The 24,336-nt window shown below is 35.4% G+C and overlaps 1 protein-coding gene across 4 annotated transcripts in view; it reads right to left on the reverse strand.

Moving 5' to 3' along the window:
* The window catches only part of ATRX (ATRX chromatin remodeler), a 321,152-nt gene that overhangs the window by 194,131 nt on the left and 102,685 nt on the right, over window positions 1-24,336 (reverse strand). The window contains exons 6-9 of one of the 4 annotated variants that reach the window (XM_025985025.2): window positions 22,520-22,633; window positions 15,220-15,329; window positions 13,500-13,567; window positions 10,109-13,191 (exon numbers count right to left, since the gene is read on the reverse strand). In XM_025985025.2, the coding sequence (XP_025840810.1) occupies window positions 10,109-13,191; window positions 13,500-13,567; window positions 15,220-15,329; window positions 22,520-22,633 (3,375 nt within the window). The remainder of the gene's footprint in view (window positions 1-10,108; window positions 13,192-13,499; window positions 13,568-15,219; window positions 15,330-22,519; window positions 22,634-24,336) is intronic. The other 3 variants (XM_025985026.2, XM_025985028.2, XM_025985027.2) reach the window with 3 other exon arrangements.

Consider the following 24,336-nt stretch of genomic DNA (forward strand, 5'->3'; position numbering starts at 1 on the left):
ACTCACAATAAATACCTCAGGCAGACCAATCTGCAAATGAAATATTACTAGGAATATTACTGTTATTCCTCTATTATACTTTTCAAAATCTGACACATCCTTCAAAATTGAGTTCAAATGCTACCTGTTCTTCTAAGTCTTCTTCTAATATTTAGATTAAATGGCTCACTTGCTATATTTAGCACACAGCCCCATTTTTGTTTTATATATGTCTTCTGGTATTTTTTTAAATAATGACTTATCTATGTCTATCTTGTTCACTGGACTGCGAACTCCTCAAACTCCTAGGACCAAGTGCTTCATTTTGGTTGCTCATGCCATTCTTAAGTCCCAATTTTTCAAGTAAACTACTGGCCTAATAACAGAATATCCAACTATGGCTGAATAAATTGGAATCATCTAAATATATGAGAGCAGGGGAGGCATTTTAAAAGTTCAAAAATATTGTTCCTTTAAATTGGACATATTAGGAAAATATACTATGCTCATAAATGCATACAAATTATCAAGGAATGTCACCTGTCATTGACTCACATACAAACTTACCTTGAAACACAGTACTTTTTATAGTGCTTATTTTAACACCCTTCATAATTTTTTCTTCTTAGGCATTTTTACAAAGGCCAATTTTTAGATGTGTTAATTCCCAAGCAAAATTATCTTTTTTTTTTTTTACCTAAAGTAATCAGTTTTTTTAAAGATGTATTTTTTAAAGATTTTATTTATTTATTTATTCATGAGAGATACAAACAGAGAGAGGCAGAGACATAGGCAGAGGGAGAAGCAGGGTCCCCGTGGGGAGCCCAATGTGGGACTCGATCTCTGGACCCCAGACTCCAGGATCATGCCCTAAGCTAAAGGCAGACACTCAAACACTGAGCCACCTAGGCATCCCTAAAGTAATCAGTTCTTAAGAAATACTCAGGGTAAAGAAAATGCCAATAAGGCTTATTCCACCAAATAGCTGAGAGATTGTCATCTGCAGAAGAGCTCAATTCTCAAGGCTTCTGTGGATACATACATGAAAAAGGACCACCTCCTGATCAGCACAATGGTCCTTCAGAACAAAGTTACATGAAACACAATGATCAGAATGGAACACAGTGATCTAGACTAATGCGCAAGTAAGGAATTCTCGGGAAATGCACCCTACAAATATTTGCCATACATTGCCATCTCTTAAGATCTAATGAATACATATTACTTATTACACTAGATATTAATAGTTCCAAACATGAGAGGTATATCATAGAAACCTCTCATATGTGTCAAATCAAGTTACATTTTGGGAAATGAAAACTAGCAATTGAAATCAAACATGCTGATTTCATTAGGGAAGATGTTTAATCATGGAAACCAGTTTTCTGAAGTTTAAGATTAATTCCATCACCTACACTTTGCCACTGATAATATTCCATGTAACTACTCACAATTTATTATTCTTACACTCTAATCTCTAATAAGAGTTTTCCCAACTAACCTGGTAACAAAACATTGATATGACATCTAAGTATTAGATTGAATACAAACAATCTCTTATACTACCATACAGTTGAGACTTGAATAACACAGCTTTGAACTACACAAGTCCACTTGTACATGTAGTTTTTGTAATACACTATATTTTCTCTCCCTTATGATTTTATTCCCTTTTCTGTAGCTTACTTTAAGAATACAGTATATAATACATAGAAAATATGTGTTAATCAACTATTTATATTATTGGTAAGGCTTCCAGTCAATGGTAACTAAAGTATTTTAAAATAAAAAATTTAAAAAGCAATATTCGAGTTAATTGCACAAAATACAATTGGGATAAATGGAAAATCCTAACTCAAGGAATGAAAGGAAAAATTTAAGCATTCTGCCTGTGCTGGAACACAGTTAAACCTAAAATCTCCTTTATAAAAATTTTGAAGTAATGTTCAGGTGGACTTCTGGTGAAGATGGCAGAGTAGGAGGATCCCAGGCTCACCTCATCTTATGGTTACATCTACGTAACAGCCATATCAGTATAAATAAAAAAGAAAATGTTCTAAAGACTGACAAAACAGACTCTCGACATGAGGAGGGTAGAAAGGGCAAAGACGCAGCGGGAGCCAAAGTGACCTGTGGGTCTGTCAGAGGAAAGGAAGGATGCCACAGACATATACAGGGGAAGAGAGCAGACCCCAACCTATGCACACCAGGCATGAAAGACCCACACACCAGGGAGACAAATCTAAGTAACACGTGGCTTTGAAAACCAGAGGGATCTAACTTCCCAAGAACTTAAAACTGGTGGGGCTTCACACATGAAATTTTAAAACTCAACAGGCTCAACTCTGGAAGAACCAGGGAACAACAGAAAACTGAGTCCCCATCCTTAAGAGATAACACAACAAACAACTCCACTGAGATATAGCATACAAACAGCAGTTTGAAAAACACTTAGGGTATACAAGAAGGAGGTTTCTTTATTAACCTCAGAGCATGTGCTGGAAGGACAAGGATCTTTGGGAGACTTCTGCAAGACCACAAAGCTGGCAGGTATCATTTCCCTTCCCACTCCCCAGCCTAGATACACATACATACACCTGCAGGAACCAACACAGCACCAACACTCTCCATATACCTTGCTAAAAGTGTGCTCCACCCCACTATGTCTTCTGTAGACTTACCCCTTCCACACCAACATGGCCTTTAGACAGTTTTCTCAGGTGGCTGCAAGACACCTTCCACAGAGGACTGGTATGAACCTTGCTGGCACCACACACACCCTGCTGCCTCCATGTTCCTCTACAGACAGTCCCCACCAACACACCCTTGCCAGGAGATCACCCAAAGAAGTAACACAAACCTGGCAGTGTGCTTACAGCCCCAAGAGTAGCCAGCACCATTCCAAAATGACTCCCACCCTGGGGCAGAAGGAAAGATAAGCATACATATGAGTTCAACTGCAGCCCCAGCAGGGAGCTGAGGGCAGACATCTGGTCTGACAGTAAGCTCAGCCTACCAACAAAAATTTCACAGGAGACAACATGGGGAGAATACCCTTCAGTTCTGAGCTATGGACCCAAGATATGGGCTTGACTCAACTCAAGCCCAAGGCAAATACCAGACAGGCCCATAACAACACAAGGACCAAACCCTGCCCACTAGAGTTAAACAGAGCCATTGTAGATGACTGGAATGAAGACAAATGAGGCTTAGCCATAAAATTAGGGTACGTGCAACAAAGACAGGAGACATTCCAGAAGTGTCAAGTTCTGGTGAACAGGGGACATTGCACTACAGGACCTGTTCTTCATAAGACCACTACTTATAAGAGCATGTGTCTAACATGTAGAAAGAGACACAGAGAATTGAACAAAATAAGAAAAAGGAATATGTCCCAAATGAAAGAAAATGACAAAATCACAGCAAGAGAGCTAAACAAAACAGAGAGAAGTAGTATGCCTAAGTGAAAATTTAATGTAATGGTCATAGAGATACTCACTGGAATTGAGAAAAGAGTAGAGAATTTCAGAGATGCTCAACAAAGAGGTAAAAAACATAAACAAGAACCAATCAGAAATGAAGAATTCAATAACTGAAACTGAATATACACTAGAAGGAATAAATAACAGAACAGAGAAAGTAGAAGAATAGACCACTGACCTACAGGACAGGGTAATGGAAAGCAATCAAGCTGAACAGAAGGGAGAAAAAAATAATAAAAAATGAAAATAGATTTAGGCCACGAAGTAACACAACCATGGTAAGAGGAACATTCTAAGGACCCCAGAAAGACATGAAAAAGAAAAAGGGGCAGAAAAATTACTTGAAGTAATAATAGCTGAAAAAACTTCACAAATCCGGGGAGGGAAACATACATCCAGATTCAGCAGACACAGAGTCCCCAATAAAATCAATCCAAGAAGGTCCACACCAAGGCATACAGTAATTAAAACAGCAAAATGTAGTGATAAAAAGAGAATTTTAAAAGGAATGGGAGAAAACAGGTACATGCAAGGGAAATTCCATAAAGATATGAACAGTTTTCAGAAGAAACTTTGAAGGCTAGAAGAGACTGGCATGACAAATTCAAAGTGCTAAAGGAAAACAGAACTGCAACCAAGAATAATCTCTCCAGCAAGATGATCATTTAGAATAGGAGAGATAGAGTTTCATAGACAAATAACATTAAATGAATTCATCTAAATCAGCCATACAAGAAATATTAAAGGGAATTCTCTGAGTGGAAAGGTAAGATCATAATAAGAAAAGTAGGCAACACTAAAGCAGTAAAAAGTATGTCAATAAAAATCAGTCAAGGGATTTGCAAAACAGAAGGAAATATAAAAACACCATATATCTAAAACATGGGGGAGGGGAGACAGAGGAACAATTTAGTGCTTTTAGAATGGATTCAAACTTAAGCAACCATTAACTTAATATAGACTGCTACACGCAGATGTTATATATAAAACTAATGACAACCACACACAAAAAACCACTGATGTGCAAGAAAACAAAGAGAAAGAAATCCAAGCACATCACTAATGAAAGCCAGCAAACAATTAGAGAAGAAATCAAGAGAAAAAAGAAACAGAGAAAAACTACAAAAACAAGCATAAAACAACAAAATTGCAATACACGCCTACCAATAACTACTCTGAAGGTAAATGGACTAAATGCTCCAATCAAAAGATGCAAAACGACTAAAATGGAGAAGACCCATCTATATGATACCAAGAGACTCACATCTGACATAAAAACACATGTAGACTGAAAGGGAAGGGATGGAAAAACATTCATCATACAAATAGATGTAAAAAGAAACCAAGTAGCAATACTTGTAATGGAAAAAATAGACTTTAAAACAAAGATTTTAACGAGACAAAAAAGGATACCATTTAATCATAAACAGTACAACCCAAAAATAAGGTATAATCATAAATGTTTATGAACCCAACATTGGAGCACCCAAAAACATAAAACAGCTAATAACAAACAGAAGTATTCAATAGCTACACAATAATAGCAGAGGACTTTAACTCCCCACTTACATCAATGCGTAGTCATTCAAAGAGAAATCAACATGAAAACAGTGGCTTTAAAGGACACATTGGACAAGATGGATCTAACGGATTTATTCAGAATATTCCATCCTAAAAAAGAACACAATTCTTTGCACATGCACATGGAACATTCTCCAGAATAGATCACGTTAGGCCACAAAACAAATCTTAACAAATTCAAAAAGATCGAAGTCATACCATGCATCTTTTCCAACCACAATGCCATGAAACTAGAAATCAACCACAAGAAAAAATCTAAAATAAACACAAATACATGGAGGTTAAATACACGCTACTAAACAATGAATGTGTCAACCAATATATCAAAGAGGAAATCAAAAAATGCAAGGATACAAATGAAAATGAAGCCAGAAGGCTCCAAAAACTTTGGCATGCAGCAAGAGGAAAGTTTATAAAAATACAAGCCTATCTTAAGAAACATGAAAAAACTCAAATAAACAACATAACCTTATACCTAAAAAGCTACCAAAAAAAAAAAAGAACAGATGAAACTGTGGTAGGAAGAACCAATAAAGTTTAGAGCATAAATAAAATACAAACAAAAAAAAAAAAAACAAACAAAAACAAAAACAAAACAAACAAAAAACAATGGATCAATGAAACCAGAAGCTGGTTCTTTGAAAATATCACAAAACTGATAAACCTTCAGCCAGACACATCAAAAAAATGAGAGGGCTCGGGCAGCCCGGGTGGTTCAGCAGTTTAGCGCCGCCTTCAGCCCAGGGCGCGATCCTGGAGACCCCATGTCAGGCTCCCTGCAGGGAGCCTGCTTCTCCCTCTGCCTGTGTCTCTGCCTCTCTCTCTCTCTCTCTCTCTCTCTCTCTATCTCTCTGTCTCTCATGAATAAATAAATAAAATCTTTAAAAAAATGAAAGAGGAGAAACAATAACAGACAACACAGAAATAGAAAGGATTGTAAGAGGATATTATGAAAAACTATATGCTAACAAATTGAACAAAATAGAAGAAATTGAGTAATTTCTAGGAACATTTAACTTCCCAAACCTACACTGCAAAGAAATTGAACATTTGAACAGATCGACTGCCAACAGTGAAATTGAATAAGTAAGCAAAAAACTCCCAGCAAACTAAAGTCCAGGACCACGTGGCTTCACAGGTGAATTCTAAATATTTTAAGAAGTTAATACCCAATTCTCCTCAAATTATTCCAAAAAATGGAAGATGAAGGAAAGGTTCCAAATTCATTCTAAGAGGCCAGCATTACTCTGATACAAAAACCTGATTTAAAAAGGGAACTACGAGGGCAGCCCCGGTGGTACAGGGGTTTAGTGCCACCTGCAGCCCAGGGTGTGATCCTGGAGACCCGGGATCAAGTCCCACATCAGGCTCCTTGCATGGAGCCTACTTCTCCCTCTGCCTGTGTCTCTGCCTCTGTGTGTGTGTGTGTGTGTGTGTGTGTGTGTGTGTGATGAATAAATAAATAAAATCTTAAAAAAGGGGGGGGAGGACTACGGGCCAGTATCTCTGAAGAACATAGATGCAAAAATCCTCCAGAAAATACTAGCAAACAGACTCCAACAATACATAAAAAAATCATTCACACAATCAGGTAAGATTTATTCCTGGGCTGCAAGTGAGATTCGTATTTGCAAATCAACCAATGTGATACGTCACATCAATAAGAGAAAGCATAAGAATCATATGATCAGGGCAGCCTAGGTGGCTCAGCGGTTTAGCGCCACCTTCAACCCAGGGCCTGATCCTGGAGACCCAGGATCAAATGCCACATCAGGCTCCCTGCAGGGAGCCCTCTGCCTGTGTGTCTGCCTCTCTCTGTGTGTCTTTCATGAATAAAAAAATAAAATATTTTAAAAAAAGAATCATATGATCGTTTCAATAGATGCAAAAATAGCATTTGACAAAGTATAAAATCCATTCATGATTAATAAAAAACTCTCAAAAAATAGATTTAGAAGGAATATACCACAACACGATAATGGCCATATATGAAAAACTAAAAGCTAATGTCATACTCCATGATGAAAACTAAGAGCTTTGCCCCTAATATCAGAAACAAGACAAGGATATCCATTCAAACCACTTTTATTCAACATGGTACTGGAAGTCCTAACCACAGCAATCAGACAACAAAAAAATAAAAGGCATCCAAATTGGTAAGGAAGAACTAAAACTCTCATAATTTGCAGATGACATAATACCATGCATAGAAAACCCTAAAGACTCCATCAAAAAACTACTAGAACTGATAGATTAATTCAGTAAGGTCACATGATACAAAATCAATGTACAGAAAATCACTGCATTTCTATACACTAATAATGAAATATAAGTTAAGAAAACTGTCCTACTGACATTTGCACCAAAATAATAAAATACCTAGGAATAAAGTTAACCAAGGAAGTGAAAGAACTATACTTTGAAAACCATAAAACACTGATGAAAGAAATGGAAGATGACAAAAACAAATGGAAAGATATTCCATGCTCGTGGACTGGGAGAACAAATATTGTTAAAATTAAAATCTACAGATTTAATCCAATCCCTGTCAAAATACCAACAGCATTTTTCACAGAACTAGAATAATCTTAACATTTGCATGGAATAAAAAAAACACTCTGAATAGCCAAAACAATCTCAAAAAAGAAGAGCAAAACTTGAGGTTTCACAATCCCAGATTTCAAGATATACTACAAAGCTGGAGTAATCAGAAGAGTATGGTACTGGCACAATACAGACACATAGCTCAAGAAAACAGGAAAGAAAGACCAGAATTAAGCTCAACATTATATGGTTAATTAATTTTCAACAAAATTAATTTTTTTCAACAGAGGCAAGAATATGCAACAGGAAAAAGTCTCTTCAACAAATACTGTGGAGAAAATTGGACAGTAACATACAAAGGAATGGAACTGGACCACTTTCTGAAACCATACACAAAAATAAATCAAAATGGATTGAAGACCTAAATGCGAGACCTAAAACCATAAAAATCCTAGGAGAGAGCATAGGCAGTTATTTCTCTGACAACCACTGTAGCAACATTTTTCTAGATATGTCTTCTGAGGCAAGGTAAACAAAAGCAAAAATAAACTACTGGAACTACATTAAAATAAAATGCTTCTGCACAGCAAAGGAAACAACAAAACTAAGAGACAACCTACAGAATAGGAAAAGATACTTACAAACGATATATCCAATAAAGGATTAGTATCCACAATACATAAAAAACCTCTACAACTCAGCACCAAGAAACTCCACAAATAACCCAATTAAAAATGGACAAAAGACATAAACAGGCATCTTTCCAAAGAAGACATAAAAATGACCAATAGACATATGAAAAGATGCTCAACATCACTCATCATCAGGGAAATGTAAATCAAAACCACAATGAAATATCACCTCACATCTGTCAGAATGCCTGAAATCAAAGACACAAGAAATAAAAAGTGTTGGTGAAGATGTGGAGAAAAAGGAATCTGTTGGTGGAAATGCAAACTGGTGCAGCCCCTGTGGAACATAGTATGAACATTCCTCAAAAATTAAAAACAAAATTAACATATGATCCAGTAATTCTGCCAGTATTTAACCAAAGAACAGAAATCCACTAATTCATGAAGATGTAAGCATGCATATGCTTATTGCAGCATTATTTACAATACCTAAATTATAGAAGCAACTCAAGTGTCCAGTGATAGATGGATAAAGATGTGGCATGTATATACACAGTGGAGTATTACTCAGCCATAAAAATGAATGAAATCTTACTATTTGCAACATGTATGGATCAAGAGAGCATAATGCTAAGTAAGTCAGAGAAAGACAAATACCTTATGATTTTACTCATACGTAGAATTTAAGAAACAAAACAAATGAACAAAGAAAAAAGACAAATAAAAAAACAGACACTTAACTATAGAGAACAAACTGATGGTTACCAAAGGGAAGGGACATGATGGTTGAAACAGGTGAAGGGGATTAAGAGTACACTTATTGCAATGAGTACTAATATACAGACTTGCTGAGCCACTATATATAGTACAACCTGAAATCAATATAATACTGTATGCTACATGTATTGGAATTTAAATTAATTAATTAAGCAAGCATGCTGGAGTCAGAATATAAATAAATCCTTTAGAAAATAAATAATTTTTTTAATGAATGAATGAATGAATAAGTTTGCTTAACATGTCCCTGGTTAACTGACAGGTTTACTGACTTAAAAAAAATGAAGTGACACATGCACATTTATTATACAACTGATTTTTAGGAACTGCAACAGTGATAAAAATTATTTTTATAATTCTAATTTTGGGGGGGTATTACTAACTGGTTGACCCAAACCCTAACTGTCCTAGTCTCTATCTCCTCAAGGTAAGGTAATTCATCTACTTTTTGGATTTTTATTTTGTTATTGTTATAGACAGAAACATCTGTTCATGTGATTAGAAAAAAATTGACAAGCATCAGCAATGGGTTTAATGATGTAAATTTAGTTTTCAGAGAATTCACTAGACAAAAAGTTAATCTGTCCAATTTAAAAAGTCATATATGCAGGGGTGCCTGGCTGTCTCAGCTGGAAGAGCATGCAACTCTTGACCTTGGGGTTGTGAGTTTGAGCCCCACACTGGGTGCAGAGATTACATAAAAAGTCATATGCATGGCAAGGCAGTTAAAACTTCCACACACTATGTTATACCAGCACCAAGCACACATCTCCATTACATGAATATATACTTACTGAACGACTGACAGAGGTCTGATTTTCCTTCATAAACTACTGTTTATTACTCCAGAAAAATCACTAAACATTGGTAAATAAATTCTGTTATCTACCCAACAAACCTGGTATATCAGATACAGAATACTAACAATATTTGAAATACTTTCCAATAATGGCATAAAAATAAATGAAGGCAGGCTTTCTAGCAAATCTTTAAAGAATTTTTAAACGGCCTTTGCCTAAACAGTAACCTTGCATTTGATTGGCTTCAAGGAAAACAATATAGGTATTCAAGAGGATAAAAGTACAAATTATGAATTTATGTATTTTTGCATACCTGAAGATTGGCAAAATCCAGTATGTGAAGATAGCACTAAATTTTCAGTCACAGGCTTAATTTTCTGCTCATCACTGCTTCCCTCGCCTACAGAATTCTGATCATCATCTCCTATATCAGAAGAAGATGATGATGTAATATCAGCTTGCTTCCTTTTAGTGCTTGTTCTTAGGGAGTTTCTCATTTTCTCCTTGACATTGACTGTCTTCTTTTTTGCTGAAGTTCTCTGTTTCTTTAGCTTTTTATTGTCTTCAGAACTTTCCTCACCATCAGAAGATGATGAGCCAATATGTACTTCCTTGGTATTTCTCTTTGAATTTAAATTTCTTCTTTCATTCAGTTCTATTCTATTCAGTCTCTTATCAGAAGAATCACAACCGTCTTCTTTCATGGAATATTTCTCAGTATCAGATGATGAACAATCTTGTCTCTTCCTTGAACTCTTTTCAGACAAGTTACATCTTTTCTTCACTCTATTGGATGCCCCATTCTTACTCTTTTTATCTTCTGAAGAATCACAACTATCTCTTTTTCCCTGTAATTTCTCAGCATTATCAGATACTTCACCTTTCTTTTCAGAAGTTTTATCTTTTGTTTTTTTACTTTTCTTTTCTCCATAAGTTGTATCATTCTTATTTTGTTTTATACCTTTAGGAAAAGGAGAAACAACTTCTCCCTCGGGTAGTTTCTCAGTGCTATCAGATGATGATTCATACTGTTGTTCCATCTTAATTGTACTTTTCTTCAAGTCTGTAGTTTTCTTTTCTTTTACTTCAGTTCCCTTTTTACTCTGCTTTTTATCATCTTCAGAGGATTCATCACTCTGCTCTTTCTTTGGGAAATTCTCAAGAATGTCAGATAAGCCTGCCTGTACTTTCTTACACATTTTAGTTTTCAAATGCTTACTCTTTTCTTTAGTTTCAGCAACCTTTTTGTCTTCTGGAGAATTAAAACTAGCCTCCTTTCCTGAAGGCAGCTTATCAGCACCATCAGAAGAAACACCTGACTGTTGATTCTTAGAGATTTGATCTCTTAAGTCCATGTTGGTTCTGTCTTTATCAATTGTGCCTTCAGCTGAAGAGAAATTCTCTCTCTCTTGTTTCCTTTCAGCATCATCAGATGATCCTTCATGGGCAGTCTTCAAATTTTTCTGCCCTTGATTATCCATTCCTTTTTTTCTGTGTTTTTCATCTTCAGAAGAATCATAGTCTTCTTTATTTGGAACTCTTTTTTTGGTTGTTCTGGCAGCCCCGATTTTACTCATGCTTTTTATCTCTTTTTCTAATTCTGAGTCATAATTGGACGATTCAGACTGGTTTTGTCGTTTCTTTTTAGAAATTATAGATCTTTTAGCTGATTTGCCTTTTTTAATGTCATAATCTGAACCAGAAGTAGAACTTTTTCGTTTCCTTTTTCCTTTATCATCTTTCCCTGTTTGGGTCTTTAAATCATATAAAGTCTTCTCGTGATTTGTATGAGTTTCATTAATATCAGTATCTGAAGAAGAACTGTGACTCATCCTGGATACCTCTTTGAGGATTGCTAACATTTCATCAGAATCTGAATTCTGATCCACAATCTCTGACTGCTTAGATTTAGGCAATTTATTAGGTTTAGGATTATTTATAGCACTGTCAGAAGAATTTCGCTTATCGTTTTTTCTCATTGGAACTGATAGGTTTTGTTTCTCCTTAACTATTTCATTACTTTCTTCATCTGAATTAGATGTTGGAGGATTGGTTTCTGTCTGTCGCCTCAAGGGTGTGGTCTTTACACGTGGAGATCTTCGAAGATCAGATTCTTCTGAGAGTAATGGAACTTCACTTTCAAACAAATGCTCATTATCATTCTTTTCCTGTCCAAGTCCACAGTTCTCTGGCTTAGGATTCAGACCAGAACTTTTATAGCCATCTTTATCTTGTGGTACTTCCTGACAATCAGCACCTTTAATTGGAGAATTACAAAGGGAAACAGGAGTGAGTTTAACATATAATTCTTTAGTTACTTTAGCTGTAGTTTTTGATTTAATACCTCCTCTGTTGTCTTTGGAAGTAATATTTAATTTTACAGAAGAATTCTCCAGTTCTTGCTCAGTTCCACTATTGCCATCTCCCTGATTATCTGTTGAACTCTGAACTTCCATAGCTGTCTCAAGATTCTCAAAAATGTCTTCTGGAACTGAGGAAGGAACAGAAACAATATCCATGTCTAAATCTTCAGAAGTGTTAGCAGGTTCATATTGAGGTTCTTTTTTATCAGATTTCTTATGTTCACCACTGACACTTTTATTTGCTCTTTGTTCCTGTACTGTATTACTCTGATCCATGTGCTCACTATCCACCTGCTTTCTTGACAGTTTAGCTTCTGATTTTGAAATATCCTTCCTTTCCAAAGCACAGGGTTTTTCTCCTTTTCGTACTTTTGTTTCAGACTTAGCATCTATGACCTTATGCTCTTTGGTATTTTTCTCTTTGTTTACAGCATCCAAAGCTCGAATCTCTGAATTCAAATCTTCTTCTAATGCAAGGTGAGCTTTCTTGATATCAGCCAACACAGATTTAAAAGCCTTAAGCTGACGTAACTTTGTAGCAGAATTGATTTCTGAATTATCTGCTGCCTGCTTCAAAAATTTCACGTAACTGGAGTTCATGTTAGTTGTAGTCTCAATCAGTTTTTTTGCCTTCTTAATCATCTCTTTGGGCACAATTAGTGCTGAGTAAGAGTAGGTTACTGAACCAGAACATGAATCATCTAATTTCTTTTCTTCTCCATTACAATTGGAACTATTTTTCTTTGGAGAGAATCTGGGTGTATGGTCATATACTTTATTACTCTTTTCATTGTCAACTTTTATCTTCTTCTTATTTTGTTGCAACAACTGTTCTAAATTTTCAAATACGCTATTACATGCAGTGACCAAGTCCAACAAAGGTTCTGGGTGACAAATATAGCAATACCACTGGTTGTTTTCATCCATTATTGTAGAGAGTTCTTTTCGACCAAGGTTGCGCAGAATGCATTTCTTGCAGAAGGCATTATGGCAAAAGTCACAACAAATCAAGTTTCCACCTTCTGCACACCACCTGAAATTATTTAAAAAATGAAAATATTATTCTAAAATGAAACTCACTTTAAAATTTTCCATTATTAAAGAAATTTAAATTTTCCTGCCAGGAACTTTAATAGTAAAGTACTTTGGGTCACCTGCTTATTCTTTACCGGAAATCTAAAACAGACATAAACCTAAGGTTTTGTGAAAAAGAATAACCATCCATTAAAGACATCAATGATGATACTACAAAAAATGGATCTAATAACATACTATGTAAGAATTTCCCCCCATAAGAAGCAGGCAATACTGAGTTTTAGTTCATCTTGATTTATTACCTACCTACATTGTTCATCCATTCCATCAGAGTCTCGGCTAATATCATCACTCATGTAATATTTAAAGCAATTCTATTAAAAGAAAAGGGGAAGGGGACATTATATATTCAAAATGGATAGCATTCAGAAATGACAAAAACTTTAAGTCATTAAAAAAAGTAAAGGCAATGTGTGTGTGTATTTATATGTTTTAGAGAATCAAAGCAAACTACTACCTTATCCAATACTAGTATTTTACAGACATAGGAATATCTCAGTAAATTAATCCCTTGAAATATATTCCCATATCATCAAGTATCACTATTCCTTATATAAAGTTTATAAAAGATTTTGGTAAAGCAAGTTTCTGATTACACCCAACTTGAGAGAAAAGGCTAATACATAAGTAAATTTCCTCCAGTCATACAATTAGGTGACAGGCAAAGCTGGTATTCAAATCCAAGTCTGACTGACTTTAAAATCATTTTCACTAAGTCTGAAGAAAGGGAAGGTTCCGTGCCCACTGATGAAAGTACTGATTACCAAAACAGATTAGGTTCAATAGATTGGTCCTTGGAAAAACCCAATTATATATATTTGAAGAAAAAGGAAATACACATTACATTACAAATCTAGCAATATGAAAGTCAGCTATCCCATTTTAAAACTAGAAGTTACAACATGTCCCCTAAATAGGCTTCTGGCTGAATTCAAAGAATGGAGGGACACAAATTGCTAGAGGAAAAAGTAAATTTAGTCCACTTAAATAGGTTTGTATCAAAAATTCATACAATAGAAAACCTAGATAGAACTGCAACTCAGGAAAATCTGGTTTGCCCCTGCATTTCAAGGAGGCATTCTGTTGCGAAACAAACTAACACAGAATTAATCTTAGCAGTAATGAGTTAGGGAAATCATAACCTTGATATTATAGATATTTAAAATTAACTCCAAGATATTACTAATAAAAGAGTATACATAGACTGTTAAAACTATCTTCAACATAAGAGACATTTTTAACTCTATCATCTCCAACTCACGCCAAAACCCTGCCCCAAGCAGAAAGTTTAGATTTGGGTAATTAGAATACATAAAGAGGGAAGGTTATAGGGATGCCTGGATGGCTCAGCGGTTGAGCTTCTTCCTTTGGCTCAGGGCGAGATCTCAGAGTCCCAAGATCTAGACCCATACATCAGGCTTCCTGCATGGAGCCTGCTACTCCCTCTGCCTGTGTCTCTGCCTCTCAATCTCTCTCTCTATCTCATGAATAAATAAATAAAATCTTTAAATAAAAAAGAGGGAAGGTTATACAACATACATGTGCATACACATATACTCTTAAGATTTGCCAACACACCATGCTCTCCTTCACTCACTAGCCTTTGGATACCAAGTTGCCTCTGTTTACAATATGCTGAGTCAATCTCACTTCACCAGGCTAATTCCTATTTATATGTAGATACTATCTTATATTATCTACATTATAAAGACCTCCCTACCCAACTCCAAAGTACACAGGCTTCCTGAATGCTCCCATACTCCACAATACTTCCCCTACCATGGCACTTACTGGGCTTTTTGTAATGTCTGTCCTCTCCACTACAATATAAGCCCTCCAAAAACAGAGACCATTTCCATCTCCTTCATCACTAGGCACCAAAAGTCTGACACCATAAACCAAAAGTCTAACATATAGTAAACATTCAGATATTTGTAGAATGAATTATAAACAGATCATTACATACCTTACAAATAAGTACTTGCAGTGAAGGATGTCTATAAATGGAATCTTTCTGAAAATGATTGACCTGTTGTCCACAAGCTGTGCAGCTCACAATCCCATGAAGCCCATCTTCTAGGAGAAAGGAGTCACCATTATTGAGACATACACACACACATAAAAAAAAGATATTTACTTTAGTCAGCATTTTGCAATTTTCATATTGGAAATTAAATACTTGATAATCCTTAGAAAAGTTGACATTGTGGACACGAAAGGTTAATAATTTTATGGACTTACTAAAAACATGACAATCATGGCAAATTCCAGAACTACAAATCCTAATTTGTCTCCTTTTACAGTTGCAAATCCTATTTCTCACAATAACTTGATAAAACATGAAGAGACTCCATAAGAGAAGTTCTAAAAATAGGGTCAAGAGCTCTTTTCACTTTGCTATTGCCTTGCAAATAAATTATCAGTTCTTAAAGAATGGGGAAGCCAGTGACATATGTGGAATAGTCTTTTCCTTATACTTAAAAGTTAGGTATGCCATTAATTTTTTACCCTCAAAATGATTATGTCAGCACAGACTCTTCCAATATAGTATGTGAAAACCTGATAATTTTAAATTACCAATTTCTTACCTCAGATTGACTTCAATACTATCCATAATCCCCACTACCCTGTCTTATATGTGTATTTCACTATCCATTCAATGTCAGCACTGTCTACTATTTCCAATTAAGGACAAATAAGACTTGCAGAAATATCTATCCATCCTGAGAGCAAATCCTGAAAATGACTTGGAAGATGAGGGAGGAAGAGCCCCATTCCACAGTGTCTACAGGAAAACAGTCTGAAGATGACCCAATGCAACGAAGAGGAAATCTCTCCTATCTCACTCTCACCCCTAGTCCTGCTTACAGCAGTGCTTCACAATCTGACCTAAACATCAGAATCATCTGAAGAAACTTTTTAAAAGCAGAGACAGCCATTCCCACCCCTGATCTACTGAATGAGAATCTCCTAAACATTATTTTTTTTAGTTTTACAGAGATTCTGATGTGCAACCAAGATCTTGACACAAGTAAAATGGTAGATTATGATTCCAAACAGGCCAATGAAAATGCCTGCATTCACAAATAAAAAGGAGAGACGATTAAAAGAATAAGCTATATCTATCTCTAAATAAAAGACAAAACAATACACACATTTCTAACCTTTCCATTTTCTTTCTTTTTTAAAGATTTTATTTATTTATTCATGAGAATACACAGAGAGGAGAGAGAGAGAGGCAGAGACACAGGTAGAGGGAGAAGCAGGCTCCATGCAGGGAGCCTGATGTGGGACTCAATCCCGGGTCTCCAGGATCACGCCCTGAGCTGTAGGCGGCGCTAAACCGCTGAGCCACCGGGGCTGCCCCCTTTCAATTTTCTAGTTTGTTTTTTTTCTTATTTTTTAGGTCCAAAGCACCACGGACCCAAACATTATGACAAATATTCCTATTTGCAGAAGTTAAAAAAGTTTTAACGAGTTTTAACAGCACCATCATACTTTTCAGGACAATATGGAGAATTTGAAGATTCACTATATAAGTTTCTAGTATTTTATTATTATACTGTCCCATATTAATGTTTGATCTTGAGTACTCATATATTCTGTATTTGTTTTAACAGAAACAAATGCATAGTGTGCTTCATTTCAATAGTGACTGTATTAAGATACACTAACAAGACAAAAGCTAGACTATGGGTGTTCATCCAATGTTAACATAATAAATATTAAGCTTATTTTATGTGCTTTTGCAATTATCAAAAACTAAACAAAACTAAGTGATCCTTTGGAGAATTTCTCCCACATACGCACAAAAAATCATATACACGGTATTCATTGCACACTAAGTAGGAAAACAGAAAACTTTGAAAACAAAAAATTGGAAATAACTTCCATTTGGGAAATGGACAGTAGTTTACTCATTTAACAAAATTCTACATAGCAGTGGAAAATAAAAAACCAGATGTACCTAAACTGAGATGGACACACTTCAAAAGCAATGCTTAATGTGAAATGTTGAAAAGAATAAACACAGGACACTACTTTGTATATTTTAAGTAAACAATAAATGCTTTATGAATAAACATGTGTAAGAAAAATATAAAAACATACACATGCACAGAAACTTCAAAATATACATTATTAGAGGGATAGGAGGGAATGCCCAGGTGGCTTAGCGATTGGGTGCCTGCCTTTGGCCCAGGGCATGATCCTGGAGTCCCAGGATCAAGTTCCGCATCGGGCTCCCTGCATGGAGCCTGCTTCTCTCTCTGCCTATGTCTCTGCTTCTCTGTGTCTCTCATGAATAAATAAATAAAATTTTAAAAAATAGAGGGGGAGGAGGAGGAGGAAATGGAGAAGTAAGACTGAACCAATATTTCATTTAAGTGGGATGTGAAGCCAATATTGAATAATGGTGAAATGTTATTTTATGTACTTGTTTCTACATATATCCACTTTACATTTTTATTTTTAGTTATGAGATATCTTAATGATTATAATATAGCGTGTAAATGGAAAAGAGGCATCTTCATAGGAGTTCAACACATTTTAACAGATCCAAAGAGAAAATTCTATAAAATATTAATATAAAAAACTGAAGATGACACAAAGAAATGAAGACATTCCATTCTAATGGATTGCAAGAACAAGTATTGTTAAAATGTCTATAACTACTCAAAGCAATTTACACATTTAATGCAATCCTTAAAAAATACAAACAGCACTTTTTCACAGAGCTCGAACAATCCTAAAGTTGATATGGAATCACAAAGACCCCCAAATAGCCAAACCAATCTTGAAAATGAAAACCAAAGCTGAAGGTAACACAATTCCAGACTTAAATTATTTACAAAGCTGTGGTAATCAAAACAGCATGGTACTGGCAGAAAAACAGACACAAAGATCAACAGAAGAAAAGAGAAAACCCAGAAGTAAGACCATAATTATATAGTCGATCTTTGACAAAGCAAGAAACACTATCTAGTGGGGAAAAAGAGTCTCAACAAAGAAAAGAAGAAAAGAAGAAAAGAAAAGAAAGAAAGAAAAGAAAGAAAAGAAAAGAAAAGAAAAGAAAAGAAAAGAAAAGAAAAGAAAAGAAAAGAAAAAAGAAAAGAAGAAAAGAAAGAAAAGAAAAGAAAGAAAAGAAAAGAGAAGAAAGAAGAAAAGACAGTCTCTTCAACAAATGGTGCTGGGAAAACGTGATAGCTACAACCAAAAGAATGAAACTAGACCACTTTATCTCACTGTACACAAAAATAAACTCAAAATGGATTAAATGTCTAAATGTGAGACCTAAAACCATAAAAATCCTAGAAGAGGGATGCCTGATTGGCTCAGCCAGTGGAGCATGTGACCCTCAATCTCAGAATTGTGAGTTTGAGCCCTGTGTTGGGTGTAAAGCTTACTTAAAAATAAAATCTTTAATAAAGAAAATTCTAGAAGAGAGCACAGGCAGTAATGTCTCTGACACCAGCCATCATAACACTTTTCTAGATATGTCGCCTGGCAAGGGAAATAAAAGCAAAAATAAACTATTGGGATAACACCAAAATAAAAGGCTTCCCTGCACAGTGAAGAAAACAATCAACAAAACTAAAAGGCAACCTACAGAATGGAAGAAGATATTTGCAAATGATATCTGATAAAGGGTTAGTATCGAAAATATATAAAGAATTGATAGAATCCAACACTTAAAAAATGAACAATCCAATTAAAAATGGGCAGAGAACATAAACAGACATTCCTCCAAAGAAAACATACAGATGGCCAACAGACACATGAAAAGATCCTCAATATCAGCCATTATCAGGGAAATGCAAATCATAAATACAAGAGATATCACCTCACAAAGAGATGTCACATCACACTTATCAGAACAGCTAAAGTAAGAAAAACAAGTGTTGATGGGGCGCCTGAGTGGCTAGTTGGTTAAGTGTCTGCCTTCAGCTCAGATCATGACCCCAGGGTCCTGGGATTGAGCCACATGGCAGGCTCCCTGCTCAGCAGGGGTTCTGCTTCACCCTCTCCCTCTTCCTGCCACTATCCCTGCTTGTGCTTGTACACACTCCTGTCAGATAAAATATTTTTAAAAAACAAGAAAATGAAAAACAAGTATTGACAAAGACATGGAGAAAAAAGGAACCCTCTTGCACTATCGGTGGGAATGTCAACTGATGCAGCCACTCTGGACAATACTATGGAGATTACTCAAAAAGTAAAAAATAGAGGTATGATCTAGGAATTGCACTACTGGGTATTAGCCCCCAAAATACAAAAACACTAATTCAAAGGGACACATGCACATGTTTATAGAAGCAATATTTACAACAACAGCCAAATTATGTAAGCATCCCAAGTATTCGCTGAAAGATGAATGGATAAAAAAGATATGGTGTATATATACACAATGGAATATTATCAGCCATAAAAATAATGAAATCTTGCCATTTGCAACAACATGGCTAGAGCTATACAGTATAATACTAAGGATAATAAGTCAGAGAAAAACAAATACCATATGATTTCACTCATATGTGGAATTTAAGGGGAAAAAATGAGCAAAAGAAAAAAGGGATATATAAACCAAGAAACAGATTCTTAGCTATAGATAACAAAACTGATGGTTACCAGAGGGAGGTGGGTACAGGGATGGGTAAAATAAGTAATGGGAATAAAGGAGCACACTTGTCACGATAAGCACTGTGTGATGTATGGAATTGTTGAATCACTAAACTGTACACTTAAATCTAATACAACCCAGTTTGTTAGCTATACTGGAATTTAAAATAAAATTATTGTGCCAGATAGAAAAATTAGGTGTAAAATACACTTCCTAACAAACTGGGGAAAAGGTTGTCAAAAGGCTGTGGTGTTTTTTTTGTTTGTTTCTTTTTTTTATTGGAGTTCAATTTACCAACATATAGCATAACACCCAGTGCTCATCCCATCAAGTGCCCCCCCTCAGTGCCCGTCACCCCGTCACCCCCACCCCCCACCCACCTCCCTTTCTACCATCCCTTGTTCATTTCCCAGTTAGGAGTCTCTCATGTTCTGTCTCCCTCTCCGATATTTCCCACTCATTTTCTCTCCTTTCCCCTTCATTCCCTTTCACTATTTTTTATATTCCCCAAATGAATGAGACCGTATAATGTTTGTCCTTCTCCAATTGACTTATTTCACTCAGCATAATACCCTCCACTTCCATCCATATCAAAGCAAATGGTGGGTATTTGTTGTGTCTAATGGCTGAGTAATATTCCATTGTATACATATAGGCTGTGGTGTTTTTTAAAAAGTAGCTCCTGAATTGGTGGATATAGCTGCATCTTTATGTTTAATTTTGTTTTAAGTCAATACAAGATTATTTTATATATAGTTTACTTTCTTAGTAGTTTCCTAAATTACAGAACTTCAAATACAGAACTAACTTTCCTGGGGTGATGGGCATTAAGGAGGGCAAGTGATGTGATGAGTGAGCACTGGGTGTTATACGCAACTGATAAATTATTGAACACTACATCTGAAACTAATGAGGTACTATATGTTGGCTAATTGAATTTAAATTTTAAAAAAAGAACTAACTTTCCTAGGAAGTTTGAGTATTAACTAGCAATTCAGTACCTCAGATCACTAATTTATTCATACATGTATATATAAGTAAAGACAGTTAAATTTCCTGTGTGATTTCTGACAGTTTAAAGATGTAGCAAATCATTAGAGCAAAGAGTAACATGAGAGATTTTAGGTGCTACTATATGGCTATAAACAAACATATCTCATTAACCACAATATAAACATTCTTACACAAAACACTCAATAAAATGTTCCAAATATATCAGCTCAGACCAAATACCAGTAGCATAGTTAAGTGGCACTAAGAGTACCTTCCCCAACAACTGTGGTTCTTTTTTCATTCTCCTTTTGGCCCTTACACACATTCTAGACACTGCGCCAGAGTCCCTCTCCAAAAGACACCATTTAGATATTAATGTTGATACAATGTAGTACACTTAGTGATCTCTTCTCCAGACTCTTGCTACTGATCCCTACCATCACTTTCTACTTGCTAATTCTCTTGTTTTTAAGAGAACTGTTTAACTTTGGTGAGCTCTGTTGCTGCAATGGCAGTTTCCCTAGTATGAACTACATTCTCCATAAATCTTCCATATGCTTGAAAGGAGCAGAACACCCCCTTGTGGACAAAAGACTAAACAACATTTCTTTGATTTTTCTCCAACAACCTAATGAGTTATTTAATCCAAAAATATATATATAACAAATACAGATATATTCTATTTCCATCAAGATAATCATATAGCACTGAAATAAAAATCTGCACAAAATTTCACCGATATAAGTACTATGCTATAAAACACAGGTAACATGATAAATATTAAATAGACCTGCTTCCATTACACTTCTACTTTAAAATTTAGTGGCATGTTCTATTTTTTAGAGATCTGTTCCTTTTATAGTCATGGATTATGGCTCTGGAAATCTGCCCAGAAAATATACAGGCACTATTTAAAAATCACACACAAACAAATGGGAAATATACTCCATTGTTATAAATTTCTAAATGAATCCTCCTTATGCAAACTTTCCACAGATGATTAGTCAACACAGTGTGTGTATAAGTGGAGGTAGACAGACAAAAGAAGAGATGGCTGAGACAGGTGGAAGGAAGGTTACTAGCTCTAGCTCCCTTCTCCTTCCTATTCATTTTTAGGTTATCATCCTTACATCAGTAGATCTCCAACTTTAACATACAAAAGAACAAAATGGGGCTCATTCTTAACATCATCCCCAAAAACTCTAATTTGTTAGTGGAGTTAAGGGACTTGCATTTTTAACAAGCACCCCAAATAATACTAATGCACAGGTAACTCTGTGAAACAATGCATTAGATATATATAAAGTTACCCAAAGGCCATAGGCAATATTTTGTCCAAATCTGAAATTCTTTTGGGGTGAGAAGGAACACATGGTATTTTGGCATTATATAAGCATTACAGAACTAATATGCAAGAAGGAAATGCTAAGCTTCTTGAGATAACTTTATAGCCACTGAAGGCAAAGGTATTTTGATAAACAGGGTTTAACCTTTTCTGCTTCAGAGCTCAGAGAGAAACAGAAGTTATTTTTAAGTAGTGCTTTATTAAACAATGGGCAGAAAACTGGAGGTATTTTTAATAAGCACATCAGATTTTCCAATATGGTCATAAACAGCAATTTAAACTCATGTTTTCATTTTCACTTGTATTTACCTCCGCGTTTTTTGAGATTTTCAGTTTTCATTTTACTTCTGCTTCTAAATTCAGGCCCTTTAAAATCATCTTTGTCTTCATTCAGCACTGGCTCTGGTTGTACAATCACTGTACCTAGAATGATTTCATTTAAAAAACCATTACACATATTAAATGTGCAAATGAAGTACAAGACTTCAGTTCAGATAAAGCCAACATTGCTGGTACATAATTTTGTTTCTTTCAAGTTTTCACTACTTGTATAAGGACCTCTCAAGAATAAATAAAACAGGGAAATAATAACAGGGCCAGGTGTCAACAATCAGATTACTTGTTCAAATATAACTAATAAAAATAGGATAGGGGTATTATGAACTGATTATAACAGAAATGTGTGAATAAAGTAGAAAGCCTCAGCCCAGTTATGAATTTTTATAGTGCCTATCACAAAAACTGTTGTGAGTATGAACACCCATGCTAAGTTCCAGAAGTTTATAAAATAGAAGTACCCGAAGGAAAATTTTTAAAAGACATCCTATTCTTATCATAATCCAAATCAAAGCTCATAAAAAGGTTTTTAAGGGTTTTTTATATTGCTTTGGGGGAAGACAGTGGGAGGCAATGTGAGAAGTTAATTCTGCTATTAATGCTATACCTATTCTGAGGCATTTCCCAACTAGTGTGTCAAATTTTTAGTACCTGAAAAGTCCTTAAAGAGTCTTAAACAAAAGATTGCATATGTAAGCCCAACTGCTCTAACAATAAACTGCAGAATGAGATCGATTATTAGTCTCTATGGAAAAATTTAGAAAGAATTTACTTTCTTAGTTATAAAACATGTGAACTGAGAAGACAGGTTATTAATTTTTCATTATAATCTCTCAAGAGCAAATAAAGCAGGAGCATAGTAAAAAGAACCCAGGTCTCACATTTACCTACATTGCTGGGCTTAGTAATTGGGCATTATTGGCAACACTTAAGAAAGTAAAACCTGATAGTTTTCAGGGGTGGTCTCCCTGAAACATGGGCCTATGTTATTCAGCAAGCAGATTTTTGGCAAGGTATAGCATCTAATTATAAGTATTTCTGAGACTCTGAAAAAAAGGAGGGGAAAGCAGGCAAATAGAGGACTGAGTTTTTACAAACTGGCGAATTTAGATAACCTACACACACACACAAAAAAAACTTTATTTACAACAACCATTTCACATATATACTCTCAGAGAAGCCATAGCATTTGAGAAAGCTCAAGATTTATAATTAACAAAAAGAATTATTTCTGAAGATTCTTCTCCAAATGGAAGCAAAGCAGTAGAGTGGAAAGAGCACTCACTGGCTTTGGATTCAGGCAGACCTAGTTTCTCAATTTAAAGCTTGGAAAAGTGCCTTGAGGTCTGAATTTGTTCCTTTATCTCTACAAGTAGAAACAATAACTACCTTACAGTATTGCTTTGACAATTAAATGAATTAGTTCTCTAAGAGCCTGGTACCTATATATACTCAAGATAGTATTATAGTAATAATAATCACCCAAATTCTACCTTATGAAATGGGTTTATTCTTGCTTTGGTGGGAGAGTTATGACTAATTCAGGTTAGAAACATCCCTTACTTTTCTCCACAGTTTCATTAAAAGAAAGATCTGAATTCCTATATCTTGCCTCACACAGTGACCATCATAAGGACTTGCAGTGACAACCACTGAGAATGTAACAATCCAAAATGAGTCACTTCCTACAGGACTCACATTCCCCTATTATAGTTGATTCTGCTCCTGGCCACCAACCATTGCATAAAATTGTCACAGATTATTTGAAAAGCCAAGTAAATGGTGAGCCC

This window comes from Vulpes vulpes, chromosome X (assembly GCF_048418805.1).
Source record: "Vulpes vulpes isolate BD-2025 chromosome X, VulVul3, whole genome shotgun sequence".
Classification (NCBI taxonomy): Eukaryota; Metazoa; Chordata; class Mammalia; order Carnivora; family Canidae; genus Vulpes; species Vulpes vulpes.